General features: G+C 35.5%; 4 protein-coding genes across 6 annotated transcripts in view; 3 read left to right on the forward strand and 1 right to left on the reverse strand.

The window, feature by feature from the left end:
• Positions 1-277: 277 nt before the first annotated feature.
• Positions 278-7128, reverse strand: LOC145604243 (putative galacturonosyltransferase 6). 2 transcript variants are annotated; one of them, XM_081660183.1, is made up of 9 exons: positions 6695-7128; positions 6563-6597; positions 6402-6443; positions 6145-6292; positions 5973-6046; positions 4610-4854; positions 3921-4278; positions 1569-2087; positions 278-1021 (listed from the first exon to the last, which is right to left on the reverse strand). In XM_081660183.1, exons 1-9 carry the CDS (start codon positions 6804-6806, stop codon positions 746-748), a joined length of 1809 nt encoding a protein of 602 aa, XP_081516309.1. In that variant the 5' UTR covers positions 6807-7128; the 3' UTR covers positions 278-745. The 2 variants fall into 2 exon arrangements, with proteins under 2 accessions (XP_081516309.1, XP_081516305.1); XM_081660179.1 differs by having other exon boundaries at positions 6402-6449.
• Positions 7129-14003: 6875 nt separating this feature from the next.
• On the forward strand, positions 14004-17580 carry LOC145604267 (magnesium transporter MRS2-I-like). Its single transcript, XM_081660200.1, has 11 exons — positions 14004-14459; positions 14565-14594; positions 15149-15269; positions 15482-15603; positions 15779-15853; positions 16044-16268; positions 16360-16404; positions 16498-16542; positions 16655-16684; positions 16828-16947; positions 17204-17580. The coding sequence occupies exons 1-11, from the start codon at positions 14256-14258 to the stop codon at positions 17288-17290; spliced, it is 1104 nt and encodes a 367-aa protein (XP_081516326.1). The 5' UTR covers positions 14004-14255; the 3' UTR covers positions 17291-17580.
• Positions 17581-17734: 154 nt separating this feature from the next.
• LOC145604274 (hexose carrier protein HEX6-like) lies at positions 17735-20338 on the forward strand. Its single transcript, XM_081660204.1, has 4 exons — positions 17735-18537; positions 19032-19354; positions 19438-19927; positions 20166-20338. The coding sequence occupies exons 1-4, from the start codon at positions 18345-18347 to the stop codon at positions 20195-20197; spliced, it is 1038 nt and encodes a 345-aa protein (XP_081516330.1). The 5' UTR covers positions 17735-18344; the 3' UTR covers positions 20198-20338.
• A 181-nt stretch (positions 20339-20519) lies between these two features.
• LOC145604255 (hexose carrier protein HEX6-like) overlaps positions 20520-24094 on the forward strand; it is a 4589-nt gene continuing 1014 nt past the window's right edge. The window contains exons 1-4 of one of the 2 annotated variants that reach the window (XM_081660191.1): positions 20520-20801; positions 21388-23038; positions 23540-23862; positions 23946-24094. The exon at positions 23946-24094 is cut by the window's right edge and continues 1014 nt beyond it. In XM_081660191.1, the coding sequence (XP_081516317.1) occupies positions 22906-23038; positions 23540-23862; positions 23946-24094 (605 nt within the window). In that variant the 5' untranslated portion in view covers positions 20520-20801; positions 21388-22905. Of the gene's footprint in view, positions 20802-21387; positions 23863-23945 lie in introns of both variants that reach the window. The other variant, XM_081660193.1, reaches the window with a different exon arrangement.

Here is a 24094-nt window from a genome sequence, read left to right on the forward strand (position 1 = left end):
ATTGACCGCTCACATGCAATTAGCTGTAAGAAACAGAATATGATTATATTACAAATATCTCCAGCTCCTTACACAATTAGCTCTAAGAAAGCAACGATATCATCACTAATTTACAGCTCCAACGCAGTTAGTACATCTCCAGGTACAGTTTGATACGGAGTAACCTGCTGTGAGAGACCGAGAGTTGAGGATTCACCAAGACGCCAACACCATCAATATTTCTCGGACTTGAGTGCTCATGTTAAATGATCGTTAGCAGTTTAGCCAAGAGACGGACTAGAAGCAATAAATACCATTCAAATAAAAAGAATATCATATACCAGTACATAAAAGCTGCCACAACTCTTGATCGAGTTATATACAAGTAAAGCAACTGTCATTACAAAAAAAACTCTGCAAGTAATTTCTCATTTTGCTCACTATTGCTATAAGCTGGCTCAGATCAGCTCCCTAGAATACTCTGAGCAGGGTACTGGAAAAGAAAAGAATAATAATCGGCTGAATTTACATGAATTAATTAGATGAAAGAATGAACTATTCTTGTATCTGTTTGTATGACTTGAAGAGTAGTTAACAAGCCAAAATTGGCAAAAGAATATACTGTGAGTTGCCGCTGTTGGTCGAAATCCCGACCCTTGATGTCATTGCAAGCCCCCGACAAACCTTGTATTCAAGGAATGAACAGCCTTCCTTCATGGGGTCTTGATGAGCGTGTGAGCCAATTTCCAGTCTCAACTAAATCATATTACCCATGAAGATTACATTGTTGCATGTAGGGATGATCATAATTCGCAAACTTGTTCCAGTATCCTTTGTACTTCTTTATCCCAATATCCAACCAAGGTTTCATGATTCCATCATAATGTAGAACTGCTGCCTGTTCAATGTCTTCCAACCTCAATACCGAATCAAATCCTAGCCCCAAAAGATGCCATCTTTGGTCCAAAGCCACTGTCTGATTATAGAAAGTAACCCAGCCTAAAGGTAGACTTCCTGCCTTCCAAAGAGGCCTTCCATTGCCCTGCAACCAGATCCAATGAGGCAAGTCATGCAACGGTGATACATAATAACTAAGGTCATAGCAGAAATGTTAAGAATCCTCGGATTGGCACCCTCATGAGGAAGATGTAGAGACAAGCGAAGGAATGCCATAAAAAAATACTGCACCTATGACACTCATTTTATCTTTCTTGAGGGTTGTCAACTCTAAGGGTTAACGAAGTATTAGTCTTAACAGTTTCATATCAAAGAGACATTTTCTACTAGCGTAATTTACTAGTAACCACGACAAGAATCAATGCATAAGTCATTTTGAAAATCATGAGTAATTCAAGGAATTGTACAGAACACAGCCTGATCTTTGAGAACAAGATGAAGGAAAGACAGACACAGAAACTGGGAAACTGGGAAAATGGGAAGGGAAAGGAGAAAGGAGAAAGGGGGTTGGGGTGATGAAAAAAGGTTGGATGAACAAAAAAAAAAACCAGATGCAACATGACCAATGAAGAAGAACAAAACAAGAGTGACAATATGGTACAATGAATGAGGAAACAAATAATTCAATTTACCTCTTGAAGGAATCTACGGTAGCTTGAGGTCAAATCATGGTGTCTCCACTGTCTGAGGTCAAACAAATTCACCCCAAAAGCCCATGTACATGCATTGGCATCAAACTTCCTAGCCACCAGAGGATCTGAAAAATTGATGAACATTGCCATCCGCCTGAACGAAGACTTGTCTTCTTGGCATGTCTCTACTGCACCATTAACTTTCCCCTTCATATCAATGGTCCAGAGACCACTTAAATCTCTTTGAACCACCACATCATGGTCGAGAAATACTATTTTATCTAGCTGAGGGAAAATTTCAGGAAGGTAAAAGCGTAGGTGATTGAGTAGAGACGAATATCTTGGATCACGGGAACCTTGCTTCTCGTGTGACGATTCATATTCCTGCCACCACTGAAAATCTTGCATATTTAGGACCTGGACAGTGGCTTTTCCAGGAGGATTTAACAAAAACCACATGGAGAAGGCAGGAAAATTCAGAGAATCTGTCACCACATGAAAGACAACTCTCTCCGGTTCCTGCAAGCAACACGAATGTAATGTCAAATTTAAAGTGATAATCTGAGGGCAAATATAAATATATATGTCGAAAATGAGTAGGCACATATAGCCAAAAGATTATGGCAGACTCAACAGAAATACAACAGGCAGTTCTTCAATGCCCCTAATAGGTAAACCTAAGCTTTAACCTAACTCTCTGGTCAGCACCATAACGAGCATCATCATACATTAGTACTTCACAGGTCCCCATCAGTAAAAAACATAAATCTTATATTTCAGTTATAGACTGGTAATCTGATTTGTATACTTCACTGATTAAGAGGAAACTTAAAGGAGAAAGCTTGGAAATTTGATTTAACAGATTAATGGTTTCTTACAAAAGATAGTAGGTTTAGCCTACAAAGCTCATATTGGTCATAACTCTCTAATGAATGACTTGAGGTCACAACTCTCAAAAGGACTTTCACTCCAAAATTCTGTCTACCTCCATCCTTCCCCTCTCTCTCTCTCTCTATTTATACTAAGCTTAAGACTACTAACCTAGCTAATATTACTAGACTACCAATATTGCCCCTCCTTATGTTAGTCTATTACAATTTCTCAAATTAATTTACCCAAATTTCATTAAGTTGTACTGTACAACTTTGCAACAGCAATAACTTTGGTAACCTTCTCCAAAATAGGACCAACTCATGATTTTCTCCCAACATATCAGACTTCGTCAACCGTCACAGCAGATCTTCAAGTTTCACCAGCCCAAGACTTTAATATTAGATGCTTTTATTACGTGCAAAAACTTTAATACCAAAAAACAAAAAACCAAAAAAACCCCTTCAATACTGACCATCATACTCTATTATATTTAATAGTACATTGATTTCTACTAGAGTCCATCCTGGAAGTAAGACATTATCAAATGGAATTAGTTTGCTGAAACTATATTGCTAAAGCCTCACACTCTTTTGGCTTCTTTTCACCAAAAAAACAAAAAAAAAAAAACAAAAAAAAAAAAAACAAAAAAACTTTTGCCACTAATAATGAAGAAGACAATTAAAAGGGGAGGAGTAATAATCCTAAACTTAGTGAGATTAAGGCAATGATACGTTCGGATAAAGACCATTTCTACAACAGTCAGATGATCTGCCAAGCCAACTTTCTGCTTCTAGTCAAGATATAAATATATAATGATAAAATTAATACACTGATTTTACATAAAAGGAAAGACCACAACCTTTGCAAACATCTCTATCCTGAATTCCTGATCATCTGACTGTTGAAAAATTGCATTTAATGTTTTGATCTGAAACTCCCAAAGCTACGTTAACAAATCCCAATTTTGCACGTCCCATCCATGAACGTGGTTTAAACAGTTCAAAATGTATAGTCCTAAAAGATATGATATGCAATTATGCAGTGCATTTCACTGATATCCATAAGAGATCAGCACTCCAAGTCACACAAACAATCCATCAAAACACTAAGCAGTTACGGAGTAAAAACTAAGCGGCCTGATAGAGTTCGTCCAAAGAAAAACCTAAGAGGTACTCCTGTAGAAAACCCTTGTTTATAAGTTTCAAAAAGCAGATGTCTACTCAGAAAATAAAATTTAGATAGAGAGGGGACATGCATGCAAGAGACAATCATGAGTAAACACCATAATCAACACATAGTGAAGGGGATTTTCCCAGACACATAAAGATTTTCAGATATTGATTAAAGGAAAATGAATAGAAGTAAAGTAGAGTGTAGAACCATAGAAAAAATAGAGCAAATGGCATTGAACACTGTGGAGTTCACAATCACTTATGATGGAACCTAACCAACAGAATTAAGTGAAAGTTAGGCAATTACCATGGCATTGGACACTGTGGAGTTCACAACCACTGCAGCAGCCAAGACATTGTCAGAGAAGGTAACATAATGATGAAGATCAGGGTTGTAAACATTCTGTTGCTTGGGAAGCTTCTGTTTTTCAGACTGCAACATAAAGTAATCTGTAGTGAGTCGCATAGAAAGACAATGCAGGCCTTTTGGAGTTGTTCTTCCCGCAAGCTCGGTAAGAAATGTTGTCTGCTTCCTCTGCGACTGGACTTGCTCTTCAGCACTGTGTGTCATTGCACGGAGCTTATTAACCATGTTTGAGCAATCTGGAAATACATGATTTGCTTTTGACAAGGTGTTCTCCATAGATTTAATTTTCTGCAGACGGCTGCAAAAACAGAAAAAATAGTACAACAGAAATTAGAATACATCCCATAGGCCATTACTTTATGATGACCAAATTTAGGGAGATACAGTACTAAAAGTCTCACGAGGCAACAAGAATATATCACGTTTGACATAAGAAAATTATAGCAATTAGCTACCGTGAAGAAACTATTTATGTTGATCACTTGCCCACAGTTTTCACTACTCATATAGTCATCCCTATCTACTCTGTTGATAACAAAGTAAAAGAGCTCCGAAAAGAAAACTAGGAAGAAATTCTTTTCAAGATACAGGTCACGACACATAAATCCTTGTACAGTTTGACATATTACCTTCTCGATAATTCTGAATCTTTTCTGGCTTCCCCCATTGCCCGTTCAACTTCTTTTATACGTAACTTCAACTCTTTCACTAAATGAGTATTGCTTGCAGCCGTAGCAAAACTCAAGTATGCCCTGGCCCTAATCACCTGATCTTTCATTTGCTTCACCTTCTCATCTGTAGCTCTCCGCGTATCAGGACGTGGAGGGGCCCGAACTCCATGGTCATGTTGACTAGACATTTGATTTGAGTGAACCTGATACACCAAGAGGAGATGTAAATATGAGTCATGCAAGGACAATAGTTGACAACTGCACATTATCTATGATGTTTTCTGCAAGTCTCAGCTCTTCACATCAGAATAGAGGGTATTCTTGGAAAGGAAAGCATGATAATAAATTAGAACACTAAAGGATGACTATCTCAGATGCTGACTGAACAATTTTAATGTGTTGGAGCAAAATTTTGGTCCTCTTATCATTTTGAGCTATGAAGCACTCAGCATGATGTATCCTGTAAATTCTCACAACAGAAGTGGTCATGATATTTGATCCCCATAGAGGATAAATCTCAACCTTCAGGTAAAGAAAAACGATAGGAAAACCTCGATTCAAACATGCCCCAATCTAGATATTACTACCAACTCAAATTGTTCGAAGAAAGGAGTTATGCTAGTCCATTAGTATCAAAAGTGAAAGTCATCAGCAACTGCTGTGAGCTAGCCACCTAAATGGTATCAATATATAGAATGGAGCTTCACCCTCATCCATGTCTATATTGATGACAGGATTTATCACCGTTAACAAGATAGCTTTAGCTTTATTAGTCATAAGGCGTACCATTAGCTGCCTAGATAACTCAAATCACTCATTGGTGTCAAGTCAGCAGCCAGCAATTGATGATGTGTAGATTGCTGCACTAATTTTTGATTTTTAAAACAATATAAATCACTATTGAGCATAATTTATTTAGTAGATAAGTGGTCAAATTGACATTTTCAGTCTGGGACAAACAGAAAGATGTGACAGGAATAAGAAACAAAACATCTCTAGAACTGGGTCACAACATTGTATATTTGACAATATCGGCCCAGATAGCTGAGCCCTACTAACTACTTGTGATAGCCTATAGTTGGTAAAGTGATTCTATCATCGGACTATTGAACAGTACGATTTGGACAACCATAGAAACTACAGCCAAGTTTTGTCCTCAAATCCATAACTGCAGCAATCAAACAGGCATTAAAAGCTAAAATGTAATTCTAAGTTTTCTCTTCAACTACTACAATAACAACATTCTGATATGATGATTCATGATCAACATGTGAAGTTCTATAATCACTTGTTATTAAAACTTATTTCCTGTAACAAGTACCTCATTAGTTTTCGTTACGAGTTCTTCCCTAAGTTGAATTGGCTTGACTTCTTCCCCAACAAGTTGCTGAGTTCCTAAAATGCCAAATCAATAACAACATTATCAATCCTCTCATCATCATCATATAGCTTAGCTAAGAATTATCGAGCAAAATACAGTCAAGTATACTAACCCCGACGTTGTGATCCAGACTCCACCACACTCGCCCTCGAACCCTGCACCGTTGAATCCCCACCCTGATTCTGATCAAAATTAACTACTGAGTAATTCTGATCTCTATAAACTTCTTGTTTAGGCTCTTTCACACCCTCCTTTGCTTCCTAATTTAGTTAAAATATTGAAAAATCAAAATATTATCACTAAATCAAGCTCAACTAAAATCATCATAATTATTCAAAAATACACACTACATTAATTGCGCTTATATACCTGTTCAACTGCATTTAGTTGTAACACATCTGACTTATACTGCTGCATCTTCAAAAAAAAAAAATTATAATCAATTTCTTTGACTTAATCATATACTCCGCATTAATTTATATACAAAAATGGAAAGAAATTAAATAAGAACGAAGAGAGAAATTACATACAATACTAGGTAAATCTTCAACGAAATTGCTACTTCCTGGAAATATATTCACACAAATTCAATCAGAAACATAAAATTATCATTAAAAATTAAAAAAAAAAAAAAAATGGAGATCAATAAACATAAAAATCACCTTCAGAAGTAAGAGTTTTCAGTCGAATGGAGACTAGAACAAGAGGAGCAAATACAGAAAGAGAGAGAAAAAAGAGGATGAAGATCCTCTGCCATCTTCGAAACCGCTTCATCAATAATATCAAATTAATCGAACAAAAATATAAATCGATTAAGACGATCAAACAAATGAATCGAATGAACAAAAATGTGTAGAAAGAATAAACAAATTTAGAGGAGAGAGATCAACAGTTGTGATTGAATTTCTAGGGTTTCCGAAAAAATAGGGATTTGAAATCGAAAAAAAAAATAAAAATGGAAATTGATTGTAGAAGAAGTTAAGGAGAGAGAAAGAAGAGGAGGAGAGAGAGAGGTTCTTCCATGTTAGCGCTGTAATGTATGTATGTAAGGTAAGGTATCTTATTATTAAAGCGAATGGTTTTAATTAGGGAGTAAATTATTTAATTAATTAATTAATTATGATGGGTAATTAAATGTGGAGAAGTGTTTACTTTCTAGTCATTAAGTGGAACCCACACGCCTGAGTGACAACTCTGTGATGCTGATTAATTTGTCACTTTTTTCAACAGTTTCCCGGGACTACCCACTATGTTTAGAATAGAAGCCGCATATACGGTGCTACGGCCCTACGCTTGCTTTGCTTTGGATCGCCGACATTCAGGTTATAGGTTCGATCTCGTGGAGCTGAGCTGACTTAATAATTTAAAAACTAAAAAGGAAAATTTGTCAAAAAAAAAACCTTTTAAATACACCATTTTGCAAATAAAAAAACCACTACGTTTATTTTTTTACTAGATGAAACTCATTTCCTTAATTATCAACTTAATTAGACTCCAATTTCCCTCTATTTTTTTATTAACCACTAACCCACCCAATTACTTGATACTTAAATTTAATTTATGCATAAAAAATAAAAATAAATCACCAACCAACCACCCCTTCCCCCTTCTTCCTCCCTTTATTGTACAAGATTTTCAATTTTACAAATTAAATAATTTATACTTGAGCTATGCTTCACTGTCAAAGTTTAAATGTAACTTTTAGTATTACCTTCCCGAATTATAATTCAACTTATGTTTGCTAAGGAAAAAAAAAAAAAAATACTTGTGGAGTAAATTTTAGGCAAAGCTAAGTGAAAAGATAGGTGTACAAAACAATGTCTTAACCCTTAATTATATAACAAAAAAAATTGCATTATTTTCACCTAATTTTCACTTATTTTGTTTCTAACTAGATTTATTTAAACATAATTTCGAAGGTGAACATTGGTATATCAACATTTTTTTTTTTTTTTGAAAGACTAGCCATATAAACTTATTACGGAGTAACCTATTTATGAAACTTTTTTTTTTTTCACTTTTCTAATTTAAATTAATTAGACTCTAATTACATGCACTTATCATTATGAGATGATCATTAATTCATTTTGAGATGTACGAGTAGGTTGTTCAAACAAATAGTGCTATTAATAGCAATGATGATATTTATAATTATAGTTTGGTAGAATAGCAAGGACTAATTAAGGAGTGACGGGTAATTAGTGAAGTACATGTAGCTAGTGCGATCTTATGCTGCAATGATGACACTTTAAGTCCATTGGAGAGATGATGCTAGGTAGGCAAGAATGAAAGATAGGTAAACATTAATATGCATTCACTTCATATTTCAAGAGGATGGTTAAATGGTAATTGGTGAATGATGAGCCGAATTGAAGAATAATAAGGCCTTGTTGGTTGGACGTACATAGAGATGTGTACATATATAGTACATGCATGATGAATTTATAATGCATCATTGAAGTTTTTGATCAAATTGTAACTTATTAATGTGTTTTTTTTTTTTTTTTTTTTTTTTGCTTTGCACATTAGTGATATGCTAAAGTAATCACCCAAATATAAGAAACGTTTTATTTCAAACAAATGTTAAGCTATTACAAGTTCTGACTTTTTGTTTATTATTATTTTCTTACAACAAATTTATTTCTCAAGGTATCAATTGTCTACATAATGGATTTTACAGTTATTTAGGGTTTATTCTGATTTACTTAACTGAACTTATATTGGAGCTGAATTGAACTGAACTGAACTGATTGGAGCTGAACTGAAATGAAATCAAGCTGAAGTGAACAGACCCTACTCATGTTTGATGAACTTGATTTATATAGCGCTACATATTATATAGTGTGTTATAGCAGAAAATGTAAATAATACCCCCACTTTTACCGAGTGTATAACACGAAGATACACAGTATTATTATCAATTTAACGAAGATACACAGTATTATTATCAATTTATTGTACACATGTCTAAGTACTCCGTATCGTACTTAATTAAATGCTACGAGTATCAAATGCAATGAAACAAAGTTAAATACGACAGCCATCTCAAACAAATTTCTGTAATTAGAAATCATTTTCCATTAGTTTTGAGCATGAAAATTTGCCTTTTATTTCATAGTACATGACCCACCTCTTGTTTGTTTGTTAGTTTATTTATAAGCCGTTAACAAAATGGTCACAATGTTATCGTTATGGCATTGAATGTGTGAGCCATTATAGTCCCTAAACAAATAAACACCCTTTAACCTGAAGGTCCATTAATGGTTCTTTGCTTTAAGAATAGGACTGTAACTGTATTACCCCAAAAAGTGCTAAAAGGCTTTATGAGTCTCATACTCTCATTCCTTTTCCTCTTTTAGGCCACATTAAAGTATTAAACCATTCAATTTCTAGACCAAATGTCAGCATTTTTATACGAACCAGTTAAAAAAGTTCAATTTGTCATTAATGTGACACATGATAAAATCATAGAATAAAGATTTTTACGCAAATTTAGAGTATAAAAGTTGTGAGTTTGTGACTTGTAGCTTTAAGCTTTAATGGCCTATCCAAATATCCGGTGATAAACTGATAATAGATGGCATACAGAGTAACACTTTTTGGCAATACAGAGTAATACTATTGTAATCACAAAAACGAGTTAAAGTATACTGTAAAAGTCAAACGGTGTCAACTAAAAAAAGGATAAAGTATTTTGTAAGCAAAGTGAATATCGACATTGATTTTTATAAGGTCTATATAAAAGTGAAATAATCATTATAACGATTATTGGTCCATCAACACTAATTAAGTAATTAATACTCGTAGTTTAATACCAACAACCATGAAGTAAAAGGTTAGTTCTAATTTTAATATTGTTTGGTTTACCTTATTTTCACTCGTTTAAGGTCTTAGAGCAAGTTTAGCCCCAAGTCGACTTGGATGTGACATCATTTTTGGTGGTCCCTATTGAAAATGATGTCATCAAATTCTTGTTAAGACTCACTAAGATTTACACAAATTTATCACTTTAGCCCTAAGACTTAAATATTTGACATATTATATGTAGAATAGTGTAAGGAAAAAAAAAGGAATAATAAAAATAAAAATGAGGTGCGAGTAGTGGGTCCCAATCTCAAGTCTTAAGTTGAGTCTTGAAATTTCAAGACTCAATTTGAGACTTGCTTGAGATTTTTGAAGAAAAATGAAAAAAGTCTTAAGCATAAGTTTTAAGACTTAAAATGATGATGTCACCCCAAGTCTTAAGACTTGGGGCTAAACCTGCTCTTACAAGTTCTCTTTAAAAAAAAAAAAAAAAGGCCTTATAAGTTTAATAAAGTTTAGGTTACTATAGTTCAGAAAAAATTGATTTTGATAAGGATAAATTCATATAAGAAAAATCAGGTGAATAAAACACACCTGAGTTGATAATATTATTTTGACATGACATTTTTTTTTTTGAAGGGGGGAGATTAAAATTCATTAATAATAAGCCATACGGCACTTACATAAGAGATCGTAATCGAACAATACAAAGACAAAAGAACCAATTACAAGTTCGAAATAAAGGAAACTACAATTGCGCTCGCAAAATGACTTTCTTAAGTACCCTTGGCTCATATAACGCTGTCCTATGCAGCCTCTTGCAAGGGGGTCTGGCAATATGTTGTAGTTTCTGACGTGAACCTTCATTGGCTCAGAATCCCGTACTCCTCGACCCGAAATCAAAATTGGTGTCGTACACTTCACCTTAGACAAGACAATCTCCGATTCAAACACAGATATCGGCATGGAAGCATAACCCTTTAGTTCAAACCAACAGAAGATCAAACCGAAGCCCCATAGCCAAAAAACCCGGCTTAAATCCTGCACCAGAAGATCGGTACACCGATCTGCATGCCCCATATCACCCAACCACACCACACAGACAGAAAAAATAACAAAACTAAAAAGCACACAAAGACTCCTAAAAGAGAAAACAGGAAGAAACATAAAAACTAAGACAACGAACGAAACCCTAACAACCCACCCCGCCGCCACTCCGAGCTCAACCACCAAAGCTCCAAGGTTCACCAACCCAACCCACATGGCGCCTGACAATAAAACCCGAGCCACCAAGGCCCGCCCGAGAAGCCCATACCCCCACACCCCTGAACCGCGGCAGCGACGACCCTACGCGAGGGACTAAGAACGGCCCTACGCGAGGGACTCAGAGGGATCTCCCTCCCCGTTCTCGAAAACAACGGCGCAACGACGGACAAAACGGAGGGGCATAGCCACGGCGGGGAAGCGGCAACGAAAACCGGCGGCAAGCCGGCATCAAGGCCGGTGAGGAACTGGAGCGGCCGAAAAGGGGAAGCGGTGCGCGATGCTAGGCCGGAAATACCAAAAACCAAAACGAAAACTAAAACGCAAAAGAGAAAAGAAAAAAACATACTAAAGGAATAGATCGGAGGCTCGCCGACGCCGTGGCATGGGCGGTGAGCCGCACGCCGGCCGGCGAGCCTCATGGCTGGAGAAGTTATGGGGAGGCGAAAGGGTTGAGGGGCGCTAGAGAGAGAGAGTTTTTTCCTTTTTTGGTTTTCTAGTTCTATTTTGACATGACATTTGAAATGCTAAATTTATGAGAGTTTTTTTTAATTTATTTATTTTAATAAAAATCCATTAATTTAATTTATTACTCGTATTAATTTTTTTTTTCATTGGGCAACTCATAGCCACATGGAGAGTACTACTACTATGAGTAAAACCTGGCAGACAACCTTAAATGATGCTACTCAGACTAGACCTTCAGTGGGCTGTATACATATGTATACTTGTATATAGTTTGACTCACGATCATTAAATCTATAAAATAAAGTTTCTTATGCAATATTTCATATTTTAAAATTTGGTACACAATAAGTATAATGGATTAATGGGTACTCGTAGCAAATATTATATGAGTATGATGATATGATTGGGACATTATAACTAAAATTGTGCCATCATCGTCATCAATATTGACCTTATGTGTTTATGCGCATGTACCATGTATGTGCATATTCCTTGTGATGACATGATGAGTATGTTGAGAAAAAAGTAATTGAAATAAATAACTTATAAGTCATTAATTTGTCATTTCGGTTCCTTGTTTTGAATTATTGATGAATTCAACTTTTTTGCACTAGGATTTGAATATTATTAAAAAAAAAAAACATAATTGTTTCCGAAAACAGACTCCTCATAAGCATGTTAGGGCATTACAAGGTATATCAAGATGTTATAAAGCTAATGTCCGACCGTTGTCCAAATGTCTTTCGGCTCCGCCTAGCAAAGGTATGTCTGAGACCTCCGCCTTGTACAAGTATGTCCGAGAGCTCCGCCTTGTACAAGTATGTCCGAGAGCTAGGCATGCAAAACAAAGAAGGTTAGCTGTCTTGGGGGTGTGACCCGGGAAAGCCCCTCCGATGTTTAAGTCCTATACTTTCTAGAGAGAGAAAGTAGAGAGAGTCTGCTTAGAGAGAGAAAGTAGATAGAGGAGAGAAAATTAGGAAAAAGTTACCATCATTAATGATTGAAGAGGTATTTATAGTTTCTAGCCTTTTAGATGGCAGAGCTGTACTTAGTTGGACAAAATAGGGGTAAATCTATACTTTACAATGATTAATAATGGGCTGGATCATAAAAGGGTACTTTTGTCATTTCAAGTAACTGGTCTTAGGACAATGGATTTGGCCCCAACAACAAATTAATAGTAAAATTAAAAATAAAACTAGGCAAATAATTCGATACCAGAATTTGGTAATCTTAGATTGCTTATTAGCCTACATTCAATTAGTGGTGAAAGTGGGTAAACCACAAATTGGAAACACACAAATGATTTACGAATAGGCCCAATGCATAGCTAACTGGGCTTGGACAATCATAAGGCCACATCCATTAAGCATAGCTGCATTGGGTACTTCCACTTAATTCTCTATATCGTTTTATGAAAATGATATAATAATACGTAGTACTTCGTTTTCGTTAAAAAAAATAAAATAAATAAAATAAAAAAACCTTACAGTTACACTGTATTACATTATTACTACCTTCGTTACAGGTTATGTGCAACAATTTGACATAAAACAGAGAGGGAAAATGTCTAATCGTTGCACATAACCTGTAACGGATGTAGTATTTATTAGTATGCTTAAAAAAACAACAAAAGTAAAATTTTCGAGGGAGAAAATGATAAAAGAGGGTATTAGTTGGATGATATATGTCACTTTTAGTTAATCATCAATCATTGAGTCATTGTAAATTGGTACTTTGAACTTTGAAGCCTTGAAGGTAGGCCTATTATTAGTTGTAGCTTGTACAATATGACTATGTCCTAAATTACTAAAATGAAGTAAAAGGCTAAAAGCTACCAACCTTGCTTCACTACTTCGCTGGTAATAATTGTAACTGTCTAAATGACTTGGTAAGGTCAATAATGCTGAAATTGATAAATGGATGTTAATGCTCATTTAATTGATCATTTACTTTGTCAATTATCATTCCAGTTACGGAGTACAAAATTTTTGCTCTCCAAATTAATTGTATAACTACTCGATCGAATTTGTTATCAGATCACTAAATCACCTCATGTCCTAAACGTTGATTAGACTAATGATAATTCAATTCGAAATAAGCCCAACCGGCCAACCCAAAGGGCATGTATTTGCCGACCTAACACCAACATGACTTGAATTCCCAAACTACCTTGTGTATGAAGGGAGATGAATACAACTCAAAATTCAGAATCACTCGACCTGAAATAACATGTTTTATAACTAATCTAAAACATCCGATTGTCACCTCTAATCCTACACGGAAAATTGGTTTACGTGGTAATGCCCGGAATGCCCCCGCCCACAAATTTAAACACATCAAGAGTTTGTGAGTCACACAGCAAGCACATCCCTCCCCCACCACCTGCCGCTAAATGCCATGCAAAATTTGATGATAACCACCAAACATCGCACTCACACTCTCTTACCAGTTATCACTCTTAATCAGTGCTTCATTACCATTAACCCATCTTTCTCTCTCTTCCTATCCTCTCATTTTTATTCTCTCTTCACCTTACCCTCTTCAAATCTACCTGTTTGATTCACTTCAATCATGCAAATTTGAACTATAATTGAAGAATTCTTCAGTACCCATTTGATAATTTGAGCTATATTTGAAGAAATTGTGAATACCCATTTGATAATTTGAATATTATTTGAAGAAATTATGGCATTGAAGAACATTACTTTGGTTTCAAGCAGCTGGGTTTTGTTCAATTCAGAAGGAGAAAGCAGATTTTTGGACTTGGATAAATATTCAATTCTTAGGCGTTTGAGAATTCATGCTAGAGATTTGAGAATTTTGGATCCTCTGTTGTCTTACCCTTCAACTATTTTGGGTAGAGAAAGAGCTATCATTGTCAATTTGGAGGTTAATTGATTTATTTAATCATTTAATTATGTTTATTTCAGTCATTTTATTTGTTTTTCTGATCTTAATTTCTGATTTTTGTTTGTATTTTTGGTGTGATTTCAGCATATCAAAGCAATCATCACAGCAGAGGAGGTAACGCTTTCAATTATTAAAATACCGGAAAATGTTATACATAGCCCTTAGGCTAAATATACGCATTAAAAACGCACTAGAAAACTGTGTAAAGTTAGGAAATCATGAAAATATAAACACTAATTACACTGATTTACGCATGTTTTTGGGATGAATTCCTAATTTTATACAATTTTCAAGAGTGTATTAAATGCTTATATAACATTACCCTTAAATAAAAAGTCCAATTATTTCTTGTGAAGTTGTGATTTGTAGGATTCGAACCTGTGAACATATGCGTAGTAGAGCTAGTAAAGGAAATTCAATTGTTTGACTTCAATCATTGTATAAATGATTAGCCCTTACTTTTTGGAAATTGGCCTGTATCACTATATGACACCCATTATAGCACCTTTGAATTGGGACGTAAACCAACTAAAGTGGGTGTACAAGACATCATCAACTATAATGTCTGGCGCGCCTAATAGGTGCACCAAAGTTTATATGATATGAAAGTTACATTTTATTTATTTATTTATTTATTTATAAGGAAGTATTTTTGTTGATTGGGTTAGGTATGGCTTCGGGATCCACTAGATGAAAATGTGATTCCCGTGGTTGAGGAGTTGCAAAGAAGGTTAGCTGTCCGAGGAGCATTTTTCGAAGGGCTCGGAGAGGAAGACGAGCAGGCTGCTGGTAATTTGATTAGTTGATATATATATATATGATTGACAATCGTTTAACAAAACTCGTACTAGAGTTGTTTTATAGTGAATCATATTGAGGTATTGATTGAAAAACGAAATTTGTAATGCCAATATATTTGACGAATGATGTAAGACTACTCTTAACTTTGGTACACCTTTGATATGGCTGATTATTAATGAGTAACAAAATAATAAATGTAGATTTTCCATTCGAGTTTCGGGCGCTAGAAGTAATGCTAGAAGCAATTTGTAGCTACCTAGATGCTCGTACCACAGAGTTGGAAACTGATGCCTATCCAGCTTTAGATGAGCTTACTTCTAAGGCAAGCTCCCTAGTCTCTACCATATTTTTATACTGCATTTTATAATTGAGTGCATTGATAAATTTAGTCGTGAATCTTAAGAGGTACCATAACCACTTTCTTATTCCTAGGATTATGGTGAATTGGATGCTTTTGCCTGAGTTTAGAATGATGACTTTTGTAAGAATTATGACAGATTAGTAGCCGGAATTTGGATAGAGTGCGTAAATTGAAGAGCGCGATGACAAGATTGACAAACCGGGTTCAAAAGGTGTAATTCTTGACTATACTCTTTGGAAATGTGAAATCCACACTTCCTTGTAAATCCTTGCTTGGTCATAAATGATGCTTCATTTCAGTTCTTTGAAGTTAATTGATAACAGATTATTTGTGTTAAGCATATTGTTGGGAAATTTCCGCAGCACTTGTCTTATTTGTCTTGTAATATAATTGGAGGCTAGGTCAGGGACGAACTAGAACAACTCCTAGATGATGATGAAGATATGGGAGATCTTTACCTGTCAAGAAAATTATCGCGTAATTCTTCACCTGTCAGCATTTCTTGTGCCCCAAACTGGTGTCCTGCCTCACCTGCTGTCCGTTCGAAGATGTCCAGAACAAGCCGAGCAAGTGGGATATCGGCTCATGAGGAAAACGATGTTGAGGAACTTGAGATGCTGCTAGAGGTGAGGATATTAGTCTTGCTATATGCCTTTGTCTCTTTGTTGGCAATGATGAACTTAGTTTAAGATAAGATTCTCTGGGGGCACATTACAGGCTTATTTTATGCAAATTGATAGCACAATGAACAAACTGACCACTGTAAGTACCTATCATGCTGTCCTAGTTAATTTTTTCCCAGTGTTTTCGATTCCATGTGTGATATAACTGTTACATGAAACATTCTCTTTTCAGCTTCGTGAATATATTGATGATACCGAGGACTACATTAACATTCAGGTAAGAATATGGGAGATGTAACCTTATTTCAAGAAAGAGCATGTATATGTGTATTTCTGTTTAGAGGCTCCTTGCAGAGTGATCTGATTATTCACTCACTCTAATACTGCAGCTTGATAACCACAGAAATCAGCTAATTCAGGTACAGATCTTAGTTTTTCGTTGATGCTAAACTTATACTGTATGTTCTGTACTCATAGTTTCTTAGTTTCGTAAATTTTATGGAGATTGAGCCACCCCTTTGATCTTTTCTGTGTTAAATGTTTCTCCTTCAAATTGATGCAGCTAGAGCTTTGTCTCATCTCTGGGACCCTATCCTTGTCTGTGTATTCCTTGGTAGCTGCAGTATTTGGCATGAACATCCCATACTCATGGAAGGACAATCACGAATATTTATTCAAATGGGTATGATTTCTTTCTTATCTACTACGTAAGCAAATTTTAATTTAATTTTAATGAATTCAGGTACTTTGGCACTCCACATAAATCACACCTAAATAAAATAATTTAAATTATGCAAGTTTCTTCAAATATAGAAGCTTGGAAGTCTATATATCTTGTAATTTAACTTTGTAACAAGGTGAAGTACCTCCAAGCTAATATTCTTCTCTAATCAAGGAGAAAGCATATAAGGTATTGATTCATTGAAATACTTACTTAGGTGGTCATCCTCGCTGGAATGGCAAGTGGATCCGTCTTCATATGGATAATGACTTATGCTGGCCATAAAGGTCTTATTGGGATTTGAATGATAAAAAAGGGACATGAAGAAAGGAGGTGCTGTGAAAATCATAGGGGGCAATCTTACAGTATTTAGTTATTTACACATTATCAAATTGAAGGAACGCAGTGATTTGCTAGCTATAGAGATATCTAAATAGCGGCATCATGCAGTGGAATATTTAAGTCGTACTGTATTCTGCTAATTGATACTTCTCATACCCACTGTGAATGAGTTTTCATTGTCCTCACGAAGAACTTGACAGATGTATGTATGCAATCATGTTCAATGATAGTCATACCTCCCCAATTTTATTCCCTGTAGAATGGTTTGTTGCAAAGCTTAAGAATATGTGCCCCTTCCATTGATGCTGAATATGTGAAGTATATAATTAATTAAGCATCTGGCCAAAATCTGTTTAGGGTGCTAGTGTTGGTCAACCTGTCTTTTTTTCTTTGTATGGTAATGGCAGGAGGACTAAAAGCTAATTAGTTGAACCAAGCCTTGTACGATAGCCTCACAATTCAGGCTCGGAAATTCCTAAATGAACAGGCCTAAGCAAAAGAAATCAGTTGAGCCCGAGTTTGTTACATTGCAATTCAAGGTAAAATGTAATAATTTTTTAGACTAATGTAATGGTTAATGTTATTTTATGTATAGTTATTAGTTGCAGTTGTTTGTATATAAGTTGATATTTCTGCTAAAATAAAACTTTTGTACATAAAATCTTAACACTCATACGAGCATCACAGTGAAACAAAACATCAGCAAATTAAGCAAAAACTGACTATTTCAGCAAATTAGCCTATCTCTGTAATATCAATTCCCCCCCTCCCCCCATTATTATTTTTTGGGTTTTACTTATCTCTTTTACTCCTGTTAATCTATCATATGATATATTTTCATTAGCTTCTACTAACTAAAAGTCATGTCCATTCAAAATGGGTGGTGTCCTTGAATCCCAATAGTCCCACCACTACTTTTCTGGCATGGACTTCCCATCCGCTTTAGTCCCCACTATCAATATCTGTAGACTGTAGAAAAGTCTGGTACACAACTACACACCCAAACAATTTAGTGGATGAAAACAATTTTGTTTAGGGTGTTAAGACTCTTAGTGTCAGTCTGTTTTTCATTGATAATGGCAGGAGGAATACCTATAACAAGTGATCCTAATGTGCAGTTCAATGGAAAAATAACCTGTTTTGTTATCTTTTCCTGCATAATTGCTGCTCTTGGAGGAGCCATTTTTGGCTATGACATTGGTGTATCAGGTATATGTATAATATCTCAAAGTTTTATGTAGCCTTTATACCTTGACTGTAAAGTTTTATTCTGCAGAAAATTTTGTCTTGTCATATATATCAGTCTGGCACAATTCACAGAACTGAGGGAAGAATCTAAAACCAGGCAGCACTTTAATTTGATAAGTAGTGTTTTAATGTTATGCAGAACAAAGCCTGAAGTGTAGATAATAAACCATCATGAAATCATTCCTCGTCATAGGTGAGGTCGCTAATGGGTTGTTCGAATTGGGTTTATTTAGATCATGTGGTCTATTGGAGATTAGCTTATTAATGTTGATTCAATCAATATTACTGTCATTATTTTTTGGGTTATGTATTTTGATTGAATCTTGGGTTTGGGTCACGGAGTATAGGTTGGGTATTGGCTATGGGTCAATTTTGTGAAATCAGAAAGTAGTAAATATGTAACCAGAGTAGAGAATTTACATTAAGCTAATGAAGTATTTTATGTCAATGTGAAGGTGGAGTTACATCAATGGATCCATTTCTGAAAAAATTCTTCCCACATGTATACATTAAGATGAAAGAAGACACAAAAATCAGCAACTACTGTAAATTTGATAGTGAGCTATTAACTTTTTTCACCTCATCTCTATACTTTGCTGGCCTTTTTGCTTCATTATTTGCCTCATCGATGACCAAAGCTTTTGGACGTAAGCTATCGATCCTGGTTGGAGGTATAGCAGTAATTGCGGGTTCCTTTCTAAGTGGTGGAGCTCTTAATGTTTACATGCTCATATTAGGCCGCGTCCTACTTGGAATTGGTGTTGGCTTTGCAAACCAGGCAAGTAAGTTGGTCATGATATAGTAATGCTAAGGTTATTATAAAGATAGTACTGTAGTCATCTAGTCCAAATTTTCCTGCAGGTAATTCCAATGTATCTGGTAGAGATAGCACCAAGTAAATACAGGGGAGCATTCAACAATGGCTTCCAATTTAGTCTTTCCGTCGGCATACTCTTAGCATCCTTGGTCAATTATGGGACTGCAAAGATAAAAGGCGGCTGGGGATGGAGAGTCTCAATAGCTGTGACAGCACTACCAGCAATTGTTGTGACTTTGGGCTCATTTTTCCTCCCTGAAACCCCGAGCAGCTTGATTCAAAGGGATCACCAGAAGGCGAAGCTTATCTTACAAAAAATACGAGGTACAACTAATGTCCAAGAAGAATTGAATGAACTCATAGAAGCAGCATCAACCTCAAAATCTATCAAACATCCCCTCAACGATTTACTCTTCCGACAAAAATACAGGCCTCAGCTCGTGATGGCAATAGCAATACCGTTCTTCCAACAAATGACAGGAATCAATTTGGTGGGATTCTATGCTCCTGTACTCTTTCGCACCATTGGGTTTGGTGAGTCTGCATCCCTTCTCTCATCAGTGGTAATTGGGGTTGTAGCGATTGCTGCAGACGTTTTCTCAATAATAACAGTTGACAAATTTGGGAGAAGAAGTTTATTTTTCTGGGGTGGTGTAGCAATGTTAGTTCCATTTATAGTTGTGGGAAGTATACTCTCAGCAAAGCTAGGAGATTATGGCAGTTTAAGTGAAGGATATTCCTACATAGTTTTGATCCTTCTGTGCATTTACAGTGCTGGTTTTAGTTTCTCTTGGGGTCCTCTAGGATGGTTGGTGCCAAGCGAAATATTTCAGCTCGAGATACGTTCTGCTGCTCAAGGTATAACTGTGGCTCTCAGCTTTATATTCACTTTTCTTGTTGCACAAACACTTTTGTCTATATTATGCCACTTGAAGGCTGGAATTTTCTTCTTCTTCGGGGGGTGGATTGTGTTGATGACTGCCTTTATACACTTGTTCTTGCCGGAGACTAAGAATGTGCCCCTTGAGAAGATTGATCTGTTATGGAAGGAGCATCGATTTTGGAGTAGGGTCATCGGTGAGACCGGCAATGAGACTGCAGATAATGTCAGTAGCTGAATGAGCAGAGGAGTAGGAGTGAAAGTACTGTTATAGAGCAGACTATCTATCTAAGTAGCTGAATGTAATGTATTCTGTGTCTTTAGCATCCTAAGCCTTTTATAAAAGACCCATACATAATAATGTTCCACGTTTTCACCCAAACTACAGAATTTGGCAGAGTAAAAGAGCTAATTAGTTGAACCAAGCCTTGTACAATAGCCTCAAAATTCAGGCTCGAAAATTCCTAAATGAACAGGCCTAAGCAAAATCAGTTGAGCCCGAGTTTGTTAATTACATTGCAAATCAAGGTAAATTGTAATAATTTTTTAAACTAATGTGATGGTTAATGTTATTTTATGTATAGTTATTAGTTGCAGTTGTTTGTATAAAAGTTGATATTTCTGCTAAAATAAAACTTTTGTACATAAAATCTTAACACTCATACGAGCATCACAGTGAAACAAAACATCAGCAAATTAAGCAAAAAACGACTATTTCAGCCACTAAATAACTCTCCCTTCAATTTTTTCCCTTACTTCTTTTGCTATCTTATGTTCATTTTTTTAGAGAAAATTGTGAAAAAGACCTTTTAAGTGGCCGACTTTTTTTAAAAAAGGACCTCTTAAGTGACCTTTTAAGTGGAAACTTGTGAAAAAGTACTTTTTAAGTTGTATTTTGTTTGTATGGGGTACTTGAATGAACTTGCGTGGTGGTTAACGTCGGATCTTTAGCGTTACGTGTTTGTCATGTGAATTATTTAAAAATAAAAAGACTTTCTTTTTTATTTCACTTTGAATCTATTTTCTATTATATTTTTGGGTTAAATTTTGAGTAGATTAGATTTTTTTATGTTATATACCCAAGAGACTGACGCTTCAATTGTGCATGTTTCAGGAGAGATGATGGAGCAGAGAATATTCCTACTTCTCTGAATTTGAAAAATGTTAAGCGCGATGCAAAGGTATAACCCATACTTGTCCTATAACTCAGCACTCGTAATCCTATCAAGGCCACACCTTCAAAGGGACCAAAGTCTAAGCTCATGGTATGGATCACTGTTCTGTTACTAATGCCGATTCTTAGAATATGATCATTTGCAAGGTATAATATTCGTTTTGTTATTGTCTTATTATTGAATTATTGATATTGATTGCTTCCTTTGATTCGATCTTGTTTTTAAGGTTGGAATTTGCGGAATTGGCCATCAGATTAATTACTCTCAAATAAAGTACTGTTAAGATTAATATGTTAAATTACATTAAATTTTTCCATCATAGTAGTACAGACTACAGAGTACTTTAAACGACATTTTATTGGTTTATTTTGAGGTAAAGATGGTCAAAGTCTAAGTAAAGGGGGTGACCCATGTTTTAATTATATTGAAGACAGAGCATTCAATGAAAGGGTTAGGTCCGAAAAAGAAGGAAATTCGGAGATTTTTTTTTTTTTTTTTTTTTTTTTTTTTTTTTAAATAAGTCACATGTGATAGTCCTGGCGTTGACCACCACGCAAGCTCACCCAAGTACCCCATACAAACAAAAATACAGCTTAAAAAGTCTTTTTTAACAAGTTTTCAATTAAAAGGTCCTTTTTAAAAAAAGTCTACCACTTAAAAGGTCTTTTTTCACAATTTTTTTTTTTTTTTTTTTTTTTTTTTTTTTAAATCTCCTGAACAGGAGTGTCTCATTCCAAATTATGCTCAAACTACCCAAACCTTCATCATTTAACATTAAATAGGATGGTATATTTATTGGCTACAATCTATAAAATAAATAGATACGAAGTAGTTCATTTTATGCTCCTCCTACAGCCATTAATATTGGAGAGATCGAGGCCCCTAACACACCCTTTACTCCTTTCATCCTCTAGTATAGTTTGTTCACCCCATTAAAGTAAGCCAAAATCTAGCTACATGAGTTTGTAAGTTATTGTATCATCTAAAAGAGTAAGCACTACTTGTTCAACTTCCCTTTGGATACTATGACTCTGTGTGTTTATCTTTTTCTACTTTTTCAGGCCTCACAATCTACAACATAGGTTTCAAAATAACAAATTGCAAGCACCCTTCCTTACTCTTCTGTAAGAGATGTCTTTACAAAATTATGTCATCCACCAAACAAAATGAGCTTATTTCCTATTAAACTCACTAATGGTATGGATCATATTAATTAATGTCACTGTAAACCATACTAGTGCATTATTGACTAAAAGGACAGTGTACGGCCCACATCAGCAGCTGCTTGACAAAATTTCGTCAATCAGGCTGATTGCCTGGGTCCGCCTCCTATCAATATCTGTAGACTATAAAAAAGTCTGGTAAACAACTACACACCCAAACAATTTAGTGGATGAAAACAATTTTGTTTAGGGTGTTAATTAAGACTCTTAGTGTCAGTCTGTTTTTCATTGATAATGGCAGGAGGAATACCTACAACAAGTGATCCTAATGTGCAGTTCAATGGAAAAATAACCTGTTTTGTTATCTTTTCCTGCATAATTGCTGCTCTTGGAGGAGCCATTTTTGGCTATGACATTGGTGTATCAGGTATATGTATAATATCTCAATGTTTTATGTAGCCTTTATATCATGACTGTAAACTTTTATTCTGTAGAAAATTTTATATTATCATATATATCAGTCTGGCACAATTCACAGAACTGAGGGAAGAATCTAAAACAAGACGGCCCTTTAATTTGATAAGTAAATAAGTAATGTTACTGTTATACAGAACAAAGCCTGAAGTGTAGATAATAAACCATTATGAAATCATTCCTCGTGATATGATAGGTGAGGTTGCTAATGGGTTGTTCGGATTGGGTTTATTTAGATCATGTGCCGGTCTATTGGAGATTAGCTTATTCATGTTGATTCAATCAATATTACTGTCATTATTTTTTTGGTTATGTATTTTGATTGAATCTTGGGTTTGGGTCAGGGAGTTTAGGTTGGGTATGGGTCAATTTTGTGAAATCAGAAAGTAGTAAATATGTAACCAGAGTAGAGAATTTACATTAAGCTAATGAAGTATTTTATGTCAATGTGAAGGTGGAGTTACATCAATGGATCCATTTCTGAAAAAATTCTTCCCACATGTATACATTAAGATGAAAGAAGACACAAAAATCAGCAATTATTGTAAATTTGAGAGTGAGCTATTAACTTTTTTCACCTCATCTCTATACTTTGCTGGCCTTTTTGCTTCATTGTTTGCCTCGTCGATGACCAAAACTTTTGGACGTAAGCTATCTATCCTGGTTGGAGGTACAGCAGTAATTGCTGGTTCCTTTCTAAGTGGCGGAGCTTCTAATGTTTACATGCTCATATTAGGCCGCGTCTTACTTGGAATTGGTGTTGGCTTTACAAACCAGGCAAGTAAGTTGGTCATGATATAGTAAGACTAAGGTTATTATAAAGATAGTACTGTAGTCATCTAGTCCAAATTTTCCTGCAGGTAATTCCAATGTATCTGGTAGAGATAGCACCAAGTAAATACAGGGGAGCATTCAACAATGGCTTCCACTTTAGTCTTTCGGTTGGCATACTCTTAGCATCCTTGGTCAATTATGGGACTGCAAAGATAAAAGGCGGCTGGGGATGGAG

This window comes from Chenopodium album, chromosome 2 (genome assembly GCF_948465745.1).
Source record: "Chenopodium album chromosome 2, dcCheAlbu1.1, whole genome shotgun sequence".
Classification (NCBI taxonomy): Eukaryota; Viridiplantae; Streptophyta; class Magnoliopsida; order Caryophyllales; family Amaranthaceae; genus Chenopodium; species Chenopodium album.

Bases quoted from the DNA above. Each gene is read 5' to 3' on its own strand.
- LOC145604243 (XM_081660179.1), bottom strand. From the start codon at position 6,806: ATGAAGCGGTTTCGAAGATGGCAGAGGATCTTCATCCTCTTTTTTCTC. The intron at 6,598-6,694 runs GTGATTTTTATG...ATATATTTCCAG, and splicing joins GAAAACTCTTACTTCTGAAG to GAAGTAGCAATTTCGTTGAA. The intron at 6,047-6,144 runs GTTAGTATACTT...TTGGCATTTTAG, and splicing joins GTCTGGATCACAACGTCGGG to GAACTCAGCAACTTGTTGGG.
- LOC145604267 (XM_081660200.1), top strand. From the start codon at position 14,256: ATGGCATTGAAGAACATTACTTTGGTTTCAAGCAGCTGGGTTTTGTTC. The intron at 15,604-15,778 runs GCAAGCTCCCTA...GAATTATGACAG, and splicing joins TAGATGAGCTTACTTCTAAG to ATTAGTAGCCGGAATTTGGA. The intron at 16,543-16,654 runs GTAAGAATATGG...CTAATACTGCAG, and splicing joins AGGACTACATTAACATTCAG to CTTGATAACCACAGAAATCA.
- LOC145604274 (XM_081660204.1), top strand. From the start codon at position 18,345: ATGAAAACAATTTTGTTTAGGGTGTTAAGACTCTTAGTGTCAGTCTGT. The intron at 18,538-19,031 runs GTATATGTATAA...GTCAATGTGAAG, and splicing joins CTATGACATTGGTGTATCAG to GTGGAGTTACATCAATGGAT. The intron at 19,355-19,437 runs GCAAGTAAGTTG...ATTTTCCTGCAG, and splicing joins GTGTTGGCTTTGCAAACCAG to GTAATTCCAATGTATCTGGT.